Source organism: Corythoichthys intestinalis, chromosome 4, assembly GCF_030265065.1.
Source record: "Corythoichthys intestinalis isolate RoL2023-P3 chromosome 4, ASM3026506v1, whole genome shotgun sequence".
In the NCBI taxonomy this organism is placed as follows: domain Eukaryota; kingdom Metazoa; phylum Chordata; class Actinopteri; order Syngnathiformes; family Syngnathidae; genus Corythoichthys; species Corythoichthys intestinalis.
Genome location: NC_080398.1, coordinates 22,652,618 through 22,666,568, shown reverse-complemented (window position 1 = coordinate 22,666,568; position 13,951 = coordinate 22,652,618). Strand labels below are relative to the sequence as shown.

The 13,951-nt window shown below is 41.5% G+C and overlaps 1 protein-coding gene across 1 annotated transcript; it reads right to left on the bottom strand.

The window, feature by feature from the left end:
* Positions 1 to 6,450: 6,450 nt before the first annotated feature.
* Positions 6,451 to 11,341, bottom strand: cxcr3.1 (chemokine (C-X-C motif) receptor 3, tandem duplicate 1). The gene is made up of 3 exons (XM_057834676.1): positions 11,236 to 11,341; positions 8,228 to 8,632; positions 6,451 to 7,472 (listed from the first exon to the last, which is right to left on the bottom strand). The coding sequence occupies exons 1-3, from the start codon at positions 11,254 to 11,256 to the stop codon at positions 6,762 to 6,764; spliced, it is 1,137 nt and encodes a 378-aa protein (XP_057690659.1). The 5' UTR covers positions 11,257 to 11,341; the 3' UTR covers positions 6,451 to 6,761.
* Between the last annotated feature and the right edge of the window lie 2,610 nt (positions 11,342 to 13,951).

Below are 13,951 nucleotides of genomic sequence, written 5' to 3'. Positions count from 1 at the left end.
AATCAAACAATGTGATTTTCTGTTGTTTTTTCCACATTCTGTCACTCATGGTTGAGGTTTACCGATGTTGACAATTACAGGCCTCTCTAATATTTTCAAGTGGGAGAACTTGCACAATTAGTGGTTGACTAAATACTTATTTACCCTACTGTATTTTATTTTATGAGCCTTTTTTTCTATGCAGAAGTACGATTTTTCCTATGATTAAAATTTTCATTTAATCCTCACTAGGTTAAGAGCAGCTACAGTAGTGTTAAGCAATTATGAAAGTGCTATTTTACCTTAACATCTAATTTGCTGTCAAGTTGCAAGCGCCACTGCTACAGATGAATCATTTTCGGTATGTGAATGTCTGGCTTCCCGTTCAGGGTGTAGTCCACCTTTCGCTCCATGTCAGCTGGGCTAGGCTTCAGCACCCATACCCTTTTGAGGATAATTAGTACCGAAAATGAATGAAAGTGATCATGTGGAAAACTATTGTGGGGAGTATGAGTGCAATTGATGTTGAAATTTTACTTTCTCCAATATCTGCCACAGCTGTGTTGTGGATAAGCTTATTATGCAATCTGGCAACATTTTGTGAAATGACTATGTACCTCTGATAGTGTCAAAGGAAGGAACAATTATTACTTCTAAGCAAGGGTGTAGGTTTGCATAGGGACGTTAGGGTCATAACACTAACACTTTTCAGAATGCTGAAATTGTCCCCACCAACTTTTAAGCAACCTTATTTGCATTATATAATGACTTCAGTTATATTGGTAATTTAGATTGTCTTCCCATATGTTGTAAGGAGAAAATAGACCCTTCCATTATTAAGTGAACTATTTTCATTATGTTCAGACCTACATTTATCCCTTTTTACTTGCTGAATGTGCCGTTCCATTTTTCCCCTCAAACGCAAGTTTGATTGGCTGATGACTTGACCCCCCCTTCCGCCACACAGACACACACGCACACTCACACAGCCCAGACAGATTCATGTCGACAACATGCCGCATCCTCTACCCCCTTCAAAGAGGAGGGATATTACAAGTTTTTTTGACCAGCAGCAGCCACTGTAAGTAATGCAAAAAGATGCCAATGTTGTGGAGGTGGGAGAAACACCACTAATTTTGCGACTGAAAGTCCGACCAGTATCAGATTTAGCATAACATTAAACTGTGTGAATTTCTCCAAGTTGACTTGCTATCCTGCATAACTACTGTGGTCAGGCCATTCCCCACAAGGAAAAACAAAGTCAAGCTAGCTGTCCGCATTTGGATCATTGTTTGCATTATGTGCATTATGGTAATGCAACGAGCAGGCTTCAGAGTGCCGGTCCCTTTATTTAAAAAGAAAAACGGAGAGCTATCCAAGAACCGGTCCACTTCGGGGGGACACTAACATGGACATGAATTGACACGAAAAAAAATCTGTGAAATGAAATTACACATCGGCATTTCATGAGAATATTTGGTTCAAGTCATGGGGTTGTGTAGTATGCCTCAGATGTAGATCGGTCCTTGGATATTTCAGATTTTTATCCATTATTTTTGTTCCCAAATCACTTTCATATTACAATACTTTGAGTCAATGAATGCTCCAGTCTCCCCCAGAAGTGGACCCGTTTTTGTAGAGCTCCCCGTTTTTTTTTTTTTTTTTTTTTTTTATAAAGGGACTTTCACTTCAAAATGTTTCTTTCGTACTTTTTGAAAACAAAGGTTTGAATCCAACGTTGTATCACCTGAACCAATACACATGAAATCTAGCATAATCAATGCAGATTTTTTTTGCATTGATCATTTAGCCTATCAATTAATTAGGTTCATATTCGTGAGAAATGTAACCCAGAACCCCTGAAGCGTACATGCAGGTTATGCTTTTCAGGGCTGTCAACAGACTTGCAGGGACCCGGAGACAAGAGAAATTTATGCCACCGGCTTGTCACGACAACATACGCAATACTTTTAGCTCTTTGCATGCAATGACAGTGAAAATTTTCAAATTATTTCACTTAATAAGGACAGTTAAATCTAACAGACCTTAATGTGATGTGACACAATATAAACAAACTCTTTCCATCTATTGTCCCATGTGGGCTACAATACAATACAACTGAGAGTGCTATGCCTGCCTGCTAAGCAACAAAACAGTATAACTAAACATCCTGTGCCTGCCCCCTCCACATCCCTGGGGTTATCAAGCCCTCAAACAGTGAGACGCCTAGATTTTTGGACAGGAAAGTCATTTATTACATCAGTAAAATCCAATTTCTGAGCAAGTTTTTAATTATTTTCATTTTACTGAAGGCCTGTCTCCTCAGCTCTGACTGTGGGCTCCCTGACAGGCTCCTCTGCTGTTCCTCTGCTGCTCCTTTGTGCTGTTTTGGTGATGGATTCGTATTAGCATTTGCTATAATACACAGTGGATTGTAAACCCAAGATAAATCCAGCCACCGGACCCGAGTCTGTTCAGCCTGCTCCCCACAGACTAACATATATCCCTGATCTCCCATCACCTTCTCTCTCCTCAACGCGAGCAGCATGTCTTGTCATACCGCAGCTCAATAGGCTACAAGCGGCCGGTGAAAGACTTGAATCGGGCTTTGGTCACGGTGATCGCGAATGTTAACCTTCAGTGTTAGCGGCTGTTGTTCACGTATCGACAGCACTGTCCACAGCCAACTCTAGCCCTAATTCTCTGGCTTCTTGTCCCCATTTTAAAACATTTTTTCTCATTCACCTCTATGATCTTCATCACTTTTTCTTTTCTTTTTTGCGCACCTGATTTATGACGACTCACCATGTTTAGAGTTTATAACAATGATAGATTTTAATTTCTCGCTTCAGGGCACGTACGTAGTGTAGCCTTGAGTGCACCAGAGTGGCATCAAACCATTTTCTGCTAAGACAGAGGGGGTTGGGAGGGGCTTTTGCAAAAACGGAAAAAATATATATTTGAAAAATTTAATACGTTAAAAATTTTAAGTGCATATTGAGTAGAACATAATATTTAATCAGACAATGATTTCAATTTAAAAAAAAGAAATATGTGAATTTAAAATAAAATAAATTAAGGATCAGTCAGGGGCTCTTATTGTCCTAAGGCCTGGGACAACATGCCCGGTTGCGCCCCCCTGTCGACGGGCTTGATGCTGTTACATCGTCCTTACCAATGTTGAGATCAAAACTACGCCCTTGCTTCTAAGGCAACAGGCTTTGATTAAAGTGGCATGAAAATATCAATTTAAAAAATACTGACTGATTTTAAATCATCACAGATTAAACTTTAGCATGTGCTTACTGCTTGTTAATGTATGTGATGTACCACAATTAAGATAATCAGCACAGCACAACACACTGACATGTTTGTCATTGCAACATAACTGATTTGTGAGCAGAACAATGCCACATGACTTCTAGACTTGAAACTCAAACTGAAAATAGAAAGAAGAAAAGTGGCACCATACAGTAGAGGTGAAGAAGAAGCATGTTAGCTAATATGGCAAGTAAATTCCAGTTTCAAACGCTTCCCCTTGTTCCATTTCATTTGCATTAATGTGTTCAGCAATGGTGTAAGCACCTTAATTAGCCATCTACAAAACTGACGTCATAATTGAGATTTCCTAGTAGAGGCTACACCACCATCTTGTGGCGTTTTGGTGACAAGGACCCATGTTGAAGAGATGAACTTTTAGTTGACATTCCAAATGCAGACTACTGGGGCTGACGGTGGGGGCCCAGAGGGCTGCGATCTGCAGAGGCCTCGCGTTCCATTAGGCAAACCAGGCAATTGCCTAGGGCCCCCAGCCAGCAGTGGCCCCTAGAGGGACAACAGATTTAGCACACGCAGCTTTACTGCAGTGTCGCACTTGTCGCCTTAAGCCTGGTGTCTGAGTTCCCTGAAGAAGCGAGCGATTTGGCTTTTTTGTTTTCTACCATATTTTCGGACTACAAGTCGCACCTGAGTATAAGTCGCACCAGCGATAAAATGCCCAACGAAGAGGAAAAAAAACATATACAAGTCGCACCGGAGTATAAGTCGCATTTTTGCGGGGAAATTTACTTGATAAAATCCAACACATAGAACAGACATGTCATCTTGAAAGGCAATTTAATATAAAAATACAATAGAGAACAACATGCTGAATAAGTGTACAGTGCATGAACAACGAAATGCGAATATACTGTCCTCACCAGGACGCTACAGCTCGGTCCTGGCTATTCAGTGGGCTAAACTCCCAAATGACGATGCTGGACGTCCGTATAATTTGCTGAATCAATTTCGCCCTCGATACCAAACAGGTTCGCATCAACGTAAATAAATGATAACTAGGTGCTTTTACAGCAATGACATGACACAAACGGTTAGCATGTGTTCGCTAGCATTAGCGCATCGTTCAAACAACCACACAACTGGCTCTTAAGTGTCCGATCGCGGGTGGAAAACACACAACAACAACGGAAAAGATGATACACACAGGCGTTGCCTCTGTAGAGATATTTTAACAAGCATAAACAATGAGCGTAGGTTTGCAGCAGTGTTTCTCTCTCGCTAACTCGCCCACTCAGTCAGAGCTACGTACGTAGCTGTCGATCTTCTTCTGGCGTGTGAGCGCTCTTCTTCACGTAAACAAGAGCAAGTGCGCCCTCACGTGGGCGTGCAAGCGCCACAAGCTTAAAGCATGCATTTCAATATAAAAAAGTCAATAATACAATTGAACACACATTGCCAATGGCAGAACGCGAACGTGGCCACAGCTATTAAAGCACTAATGTGAAGTTAGGTTGGCCAACCACGTTTTTGAATATCAATGGCTAAACAATTATAAGCATATTTTCATTATTTTTTTTAACGCAACCCTTCCAGATTCTTTGTTTAACCCATAGCAACGTCCTTGACAGCGAAAATGCTTTTTTTCGGCAATCTTCGGAAATCTTCGGAATTGACGTCACACCGAGAACTGTGGGGGAAGTCCACCATACACACAGTATTGTTTGTTGCATTGCTTCTCGGTAAGATGCCACGGCGGTGTGTGGCGATGTTTTGTTCTCACTCTAACGAAAAGTTGTTTGAGTGGCCAAAGGATACCAGGGCACATCTTTCGTTCGCACGAAGCGAATGAATTTCACGCCATCATCGAGTAGTGTTATCTGCTACAAACACTTCGAAGATGCCTGCTTCCTTAACCGGACTGCTTATGATCAAGGATTTGCAAAAAAGTAAGTGTGATTTTTGGATAGATGACTGATTACTTTATCTAGCAGAGCTGCCAACTGTTATGGAATGATTACTTTGTCAAAGTAGTGCAAGCGCCAACTGTTTGGAATGAACAGCATAAGGTAGTGACGTTAGCCGAAAGCTAACTCGAGGCAAAACCCCAATCATGTTGTGCATTGTACAGTAGAAGCTAGCAACGTTGGCCGAAAGCTAAGTCGAGGCAATCCCCGATTATAGTTGTATTGAGTTCATTTTGCCTACACGTTAAATTCGTCAACTTTTCTTTTATCCCAGGCAATAGTAGGTGGTTTATTTACATGTTTCGGCGAACACTTCCGCTTCACCGAAACACTTATAAATTCGTCAAAACTTTTCGAAGGTGGAAGTGTTCGCCGAAACAAGTCAGGTAAATAAACCACCTACTATTGCCTGGGATAAAAGAAACGTTTTGACGAATTCCTGATCATGTTTTGGAATGAATTCAGATAACTATAGCATAAAGAACATGCTAACAAGTTTACCAAACCTTCAGTGTCACTCCAAAACACCAAAATAACATGTGAAATGATATTATAACGTGTTAATAATTTCACACATAAGTTGCTCCTGAGTATAAGCCGCACCCCCAGCCAAATTATGACAAAAACTGCGATTTATAGTCCGAAAAATACGGTAATTGGTGGATATCCAAAATAAAGAAAAGTTATCCTTGTGGAAGCGACAAAAGAAAGAAAAAAAAAAAAGCAGAAGAGGAGAAAAGGAAGCAAGACAGCGGTGAGTGTACTATGTTACTGTAGTTTTATGTCCTAATGTAGTAGAAGCCGGGCACTTTGAGTGTCCTAAAAAGTGCTCTATGAGACCAAAGCGTTTTTACACTTTTTTAAAATATGCTATTGCTCCAAGTCCAACTGTCCCCCTTACTTGCACACGCTCGAAGGGCCCCATGTTGCTTGTTGCCTGGGGCCCCCGGGGACCCTTGCTACGCCTCTGGCGATCTGGTCACGTTTCCACTCTTTGGAGTCTGGTTGGGGTGTTTCAGCCTGGCTGTAGAACCGCCGTGTTTAGTTGTTTGTTGCATGCCAACCGTGTACCCTGTGTCATAAATGAATGTGACCCCTCTGTCGCATTTGTCTTATATCGTGTCATACTGTATAGGCCTATACTGAGTATATAACTTTGTTTTGTCGGCTGCATTTTTTATAAATGTCACAACATCAACAACCACAGTTGGAGTATTTCTACCTCTCATTGTGCAAATCAGGGAAAAAAACATTTATTTATGTATATGCGTAAATGGAACAGCATATTGCAATATTGTGGTATGCATACATATATCAGTGCTTGTTAAAAAAAGGGGGCAAAGAAAATGGTTGTATTCACAAAAGACATTCTCAGAAATACATGTAAAGGTATGTCCTTGGGCATACCCAAACAAAGCAATTCAGGGTTGTTATTATAATACAATGAAATTTTCTCTTTATATGCGCCTCCCCACACCTCACACCGTTTTTTTTTGTTTTGGGGTGTGTGCATTGTGCATGGTTATGTTAACATTGGTTTCAGATTGCTGTGGAGTTGGAAGTGTCTGCAGACTCAGACCAAATGGATCCTCTCCTGTTGCCCACTGACTGAAGTTTGATGCCCGTCTTGGATTTGCAGGTGATTACCTTCAATATGTCCAAGAGCTGATGGCGAAACTTGACCCCAACAAAAGCATACAGGATGGGGTTCAGGCTGCAGTGAAGGTTGCCCATAGTTTGGGTGATAATCAAAGCTTTTGCCAAGGAAGCTCTGAATTCACAACTGGTACTGGTGTCATCTGAAGAGGCCGTGTCCACAATGAGGACAACATTGAATGGCGCCCAGCAGAGAAAGAACACCACTACCACAGCAGCGATGACCCGGAATGCCTTCTGCTTCTGGAGCCCCACCGTGCCGCAACGCAGCCGGCGCAGGATGCACGAGTAGCAGAAGATGAGCACAAGTGATGGCAGCACGAAACCGACAATGTGGGAGAGGAGACGCGATGCAAGTTGCCAGGAGTTAAAGTTTCGTATGCACTCGGTCTTGTTTCGCCTTACATCTTTCACCGCCTCCAGGAAGATCCAGTCTGGCACGGAGAGGAAAAATGACAAAAGCCAGACAGCCAGGCAACTGGACTGGATGACCCAGGGTTTCCGGCGGGAGTACATCTGAGTGGCATGCACGATGGACAGGTAGCGGTCCAGACTGATGCACGCCAGAAGGAAGATTCCACAGTAGAAGTTGATCTGAAAATTCAATGACAACATGTTGGTTTTGTTTTCAGGATTTACCCAAAGAATTATCTCTTTCTATAAGCATATAAACCAAGCTCTCTGTTCTTCTATTTAACTGCCTGTCTGTCCATACAGTCAATCACGCCATCTTTTTGACTGTACGCATACTGTCATCAGTTAGCTGGTCCGTCCACCTCTTTGTTTAAGAGACCATCTGTCTGTCTGTTGGTTCACATGTCTGCCAATCAATCTATTCACACATCTGTCAATCTTTTGATCTTCCATGATCGGTCTGTCATATCATCGATCTATCTGACATTGCACCTACCAATCCCATTTATCAACCCATTCATCTTTCTGTCTGTAATCATTACTTCATCTGTATTTCCATCAAGCCAAGAACCTTCCATTAATCCATCCAGCCATCTATCTGACTGAAAGTTGGTTCTTCAATCCGTTCCTCTGTTCATTCATTTATAGTTCGTTTATCAAAAAATCTGTCAGTCATTCTGTCTTTCTAGCTGCCTGCTTAATCACTCCAACGTTTGTCAGTAGGTCTATCTGTCTATACTGCATCACAGTGTTCTGTCAGTCTGTCTTCTACTGTTCAACCATCAATCGGTCTGACAATCTGTCTTGCAATCCCTCATCAGTCTATCTATTGCAGCACTTCTAACTGTGTTTTAACAATTCAGCATCTAATCCATTGATACGTCAGTCGGTTAGTCAGTACAATAGTATAATAATGACATAATATTTTATCTTACTGTCAAAACAGTGCCAGTGATCTTGCAAAGAGGCGTGCCGAAGGTCCAACCGACACCTTGGGCGTCCTGCACGGCCCACATGGGCAGCGTGAGCAACAGCAGGATGTCAGCCAATGCCAGGTGCAGAATAAAGGTGTCCGTCACACTCCACGTCTTTCTGCCCCGAGCCAGAATTCCCAGAAGCACCCCATTGCCCACGATGCCCACGATAAAGGCCACGGAATACAGGACAGGTATAAAAACAGCTTCGAAGTGCCTGCCCTCTTTCAGGTTGCACACACCAATGAATGACTTGTTGCCGATCACAGACTCGTTGCTGTAATCCTCAGTTCCCTCCAGCAGGTCGTCCAAGGCCAATGACTCCACGTCTAAGGTAACCGCTTCACCGCTTTCTAGCAGAGAGCTCTGAAAATGAGACACATTGTTTAGGTGCTGTGACTATAACAGTGTCAGCTTGGATTCAAATCCAGGTCAATAATTATATACAGTGGGGCAAATAAGTATTTAGTCAACCACCAATTGTGCAAGTTCTCCTACTTAGAGAGGCCTGTAATTGTCAACATGGGTAAACCTCAACCATGAGAGACAGAATGTGGAGAAAAAAAAAAAAAAAACAGAAAATCACATTGTTTGATTTTTAAAGAATTTATTTCCAAATTAGAGTGGAAAATAAAGTATTTGGTCACCTACAAACAAGCAAGATTTCTGGCTGTCAAAGAGGTCTAACTTCTTCTAACGAGGCTCCACTCGTTACCTGTATTAATGGCACCTGTTTTAACTCATTATCGGTATAAAATACACCTGTACACAACCTCAGTCAGTCACACTCCGAACTCCACTATGGTCAAGACCAAAGAGCTGTCGAAGGACACCAGAGACAAACCTGCACCAGGCTGGGAAGACTGAATCTGCAATAGGTAAAACGCTTGGTGTAAAGAAATCAACTGTGGGAGCAATTATTAGAAAATGGAAGACATACAAGACCACTGATAATCTCCCTCGATCTGGGGCTCCATGCAAGATCTCACCCAGTGGCGTCAAAATGACAACAAGAACGGTGAGCAAAAATCCCAGAACCACACATGGGGACCTAGTGAATACCTACAGAGAGCTGGGACCACAGTAACAAAGGCTACTATTAGTAACACATTGCGCTGCCAGGGACTCAAATCCTGCACTGCCAGACGTGTCCCCCTGCTGAAGCCAGTACACGTCCAGGCCCGTCTGCGGTTCGCTAGAGAGCATTTGGAAGATCCAGAACAGGACTGGGAGAATGTGTTATAGTCAGATGAAACCAAAATAGAACATTTTGGTAGAAACACAAGTTTTCGTGTTTGGAGGAGAAAGAATACTGAATTGCATCCGAAGAACACCATACCCACTGTGAAGCATGGGGGTGGAAACATCATGCTTTGGGGCTGTTTTTCTGCAAAGGGACCAGGACGACTGATCTGTGTAAAGGAAAGAATGAATGGGGCCATGTATCGAGACATTTTGAGAGAAAATCTCCTTTAATCAGCAAGGACATTGAAGATGAGACGTGGCTGGGTCTTTCAGCATGACAACGATCCCAAACACACAGCCAGGGTAACAAAGGAGTGGCTTCATAAGAAGCATTTCAAGGTCCTGGAGTGGCCTAGCCAGTCTCCCGATCTCAACCCCATCTGTGGAGGGAGTTGAAAGTCCGTGTTGCCTAACGACAGCCCCAAAACACTACTGCTCTAGAGGAGATCTGCATGGAGGAATGGGCCAAAATACCAGCAACAGTGTTCGAAAAGCTTGTGAAGAGTTACAGAAAACAATTGGCCTCCGTTATTGCAAACAAAGGGTACATAACAAAGTATTGAAATGAACTTTTGGTATGGACCAAATACTTATTTTCCACCATGATTTGCAAATAAATTCTTTAAAAATCAAACAATGTGATTTTCTGTTTTTTTTCCGCATTGTGTCTCTCATGGTTGAGGTTTACCCATGTTGACAATTATAGGCCTCTCTAATATTTTCAAGTGGGAGAACTTCCACAATTAGTGGTTGACTAAATACTTATTTGCCCCACTGTATATGTGTACTATGATTGGCGACCAGTGCAGTGTTTAGTACACCTTTAGCCCGAATAAACTGGGATAGGCTCCAACTGCCAAGCAACTGAAAATGATTTTTACTACCACATGATGGTGCAATTTAGCTACCGATTGTCACATTAATCGGTGTTGCAGATGATTTCATGCGGATTAGAACAATCATTTGGAGTCAATCGCAGTGTCTGGAGTCAAACTCAAACTACACACACTGAACAAGTCGTTTGTGAATCAGCAGGCAACATAAAAACAAAATGCAATTCACGCTTAAAAGTTGCACTCGTGGTTAATTTTGAGTCTTAAATGGCTCCCACTCCTGGTGTTCAAATACCGCGTGTAACCACGAGCAGAACTTTCATGTATTTACATTTTTGAAATGTTTTCCAGCTTCACATTTACTCCGCTGCATTTCCTGGATGAAAAAAAATTGGGTTTGATAAAATCTCACAAATTGTTGGTAAACAAAATACCTGAACTGTACAGCTCAAATGAGAAAATAATCCTGCCAGTTCAGAATGAGGCATGTAAACGTATACTATTTGAAAGCACCTGCTCCTTAGTTTGCTACTCACACATCTGCAGCAGAGCAAATTTTATATTTAAAATTGCCATTTGCATTAATCAGTACCTGAGAAGTAGGTCTCAGTCTTAAAAGGGTGGTGACCTTGGCTCTACAAACTGTTGCACCATATGTATGGCATTTAGAACCACTTCAGTGGTAAAGCCTCTATGTTCTTTATTTTATGAGTTGATCTTTTTGTTTTTCACTTTCAACCACAGCAGGACACGGACAAAGCCCTCATAATGATAATAAACATGCTATCAACTAAATTTTAGGTTAAAGAAATAAATATTATAGCAGCAACAACAAAATGAATGAATGAATAATAATAATGATAAATAATAACAATAATGATAATAACTTACCAAGCTGATTTCATGTGACATTGTTGATACCACAGCAAAAATATGTACAATAGGTACTCAACTCGATCAATAACTCTGCCTTTATAAGAGAGGAAGTACAGTCGTTTTAAAAGGAAGAGAGATTGAGAGAGAGAGAAAGTAAAAACCACATTGCAAGCAGGTGTGCAGAGTCCTGAATGCATGGAGGTGAATGCAAATGACATCACAGTGAAGGCCCTTAGTCTTTTTGTATCAGTGTGGCAGTGTTGTTTTTGTCAACGATGACTTTAACAAAAATATTTTGTTAAAACAACATTTTTTTTTCATGACGATAACGTGCTAAAAAAGTGGTTTTCGAGACTAAAACATAATGAGACTCGTGCCGGTTTTCGACTGACGAGACGAGAACGAGACAAAATTGTGTTTCCGTCACATGTTTACAATGTGTCACATTTTATGTGTAGTTAGCCTGCATCGTAGCAGTGTCTGGTTGTGTCACTCATGTGACGTGCTGCTGTTCTCAAGACTTGCACACACGCACATGGTTAGATTTTGTTTTCTTATCTTGGCCAGAGAGAAAATGCAATGTTGCTGTAGCCTTTAAAGGTCCATGCTGAGTGATCATCCCATACTAAATGTAACTCGTAGCATTAGCATAGAATTCGCGTTAACATTAGGCTAATGCTAATGGTGAGCGTGCTCTTAAACTACTGGACAGTTATTTTAACATACAACTGTATGTATGAATGTAGGTACGTATTACCAGGAAGTTGGCGTTGTCCTTGTAGACGCTACAATAGAGTGGGGCAAATAAGAATTTAGTCAACCACCAATTGTGCAAGTTCTCCTACTTGAAAAGATTAGAGAGGCCTGTAATTGTCAACATGGGTAAACGTCAACCATGAGAGACAGAATGTGGAGGGGGCGGGGGGAATTACATTGTTTGATTTTTAAAGAATTTATTTCCAAATTTGTGAAAAATAAGTATTTGGTCACCTACAAACAAACAAGATTTCTGGCTGTCAAAGAGGTTTAACTTCTTCTAACGAGGTCTAATGAGGTCTAATGAAGCTCCACTGGTTACCTGTATTAATGGCACCTGTTTTAACTCCTTATTGGTATAAAAGACACCTGTCCACAATATCAGTCAGTCACACTCCAAACTCTACTATGGCCAAGACCAGAGAGCTGTCGAAGGACACCAGAGACAAAATTGTACACCTGCACCAGGCTGGGAAGACTGAATCTGCAATAGGTAAAACGCTTGGTGTAAAGAAATCAACTGTGGGAGCAATTATTAGAAAATGGAAGACTTACAAGATCACTGATAATCTCCCTTGATCTGGGGCTCCATGCAAGATCTCATCCCGTGGTGTCAAAATGACAACAAGAACGGTGAGCAAAAATCCCAGAACCACACGGGGGGACCTAATGAATGACCTACAGAGAGCTGGGACCACAGTAACAAAGGCTACTATCAGTAACACAATGCGCCACCAGGGACTCAAATCCTGCACTGCCAGACGTGTTTCCCTGCTGAAGCCAGTTCACGTCCAAGCCCGTCTGCGGTTCACTAGAGAGCATTTGGATGATCCAGAAGAGGACTAGGAGAATGCGTTATGGTCAGATGTAACCAAAATAGAACTTTTTGGTAGAAACACAGGTTCTCGTGTTTGGAGGAGACAGAATACTGAATTGCATCTGAAGAACACCATACCCACTGTGAAGCATGGGGGTGTAAACATTATGCTTTGAGGCGTTTTTTCTGCAAAGGGACCAGGACGACTGATCTGTGTAAAGGAAAGAATGAATGGGGCCATGTATCGAGAGATTTTGAGTGAAAATCTCGTTCCATCAGCAAGGGCATTGAAGATGAGATGTGGCTGGGTCTCTCAGCATGACAATGATCCCAAACACACAGCCAGGGCAACAAAGGAGTGGCTTCGTAAGAAGCATTTCAAGGTCCTGGAGTGGCCTTGCCAGTCTCCAGATCTCAACCCCATAGAAAATCTGTGGAGGGAGTTGAATGTCCGTGTTGCCCAACGACAGCCCCAAAACATCACTGCTCTAGAGGAGATCTGCATGGAGGAATGGGCCAAAATACCAGCAACAGTGTGTGAAAAGCTTGTGAAGAGTTACAGAAAACATTAGGCCTCCGTTATTGCCAACAAAGGGTACAAAACAATGTATTGAGAAAATGGACTTTTGGTATTCACCAAATACTTATTTTCCACCATGATTTGCAAATAAATTCTTTAAAAATCGAACAATGTGATTTTCTGTTTTTTTTTTCCACATTCTGTCTCTCATGGTTGAGGTTTACCAATGTTGACAATTACAGGCCTCTCTAATATTTTCAAGTGGGAGAACTTGCACAATTAGTGGTTGACTAAATACTTATTTGCCCCACTGTACACTTATTTTGTGCATTCAATTTAGTGCATTCCATGACCCTGCTCCTAATTTAATTCATTTGTGCGCTGTATCAGAGCAATTTTCCCCATATAAATTAGTTTAGATTACATGCATTCATATTGAAAGACACTATTGCCCGGGATAAAAGAAGTTTTCACGAAAAACTACTTCATGTACGTTCAGATAATTTTTCAATCAATTTTAAAAAGTAGATTACAGCAATTTTACAAGTGTTCAAAGCATGTGGGAGGGGTATAAAAACTATTTTGAAACCATCAGCTACAATTACTTACTTATTTACTGATAGTTGTAATGGGTTTGC

Excerpts from the sequence above, each read along its gene's own strand:
- cxcr3.1 (XM_057834676.1), bottom strand. The coding sequence starts at position 11,256 with ATGTCACATGAAATCAGCTTG. Across the intron at positions 8,633-11,235 it reads TGTCACATGAAATCAGCTTG|AGCTCTCTGCTAGAAAGCGG; the intron begins GTAAGTTATTAT and ends TCTCATTTTCAG. Across the intron at positions 7,473-8,227 it reads TCACTGGCACTGTTTTGACA|ATCAACTTCTACTGTGGAAT; the intron begins GTAAGATAAAAT and ends TTGAATTTTCAG.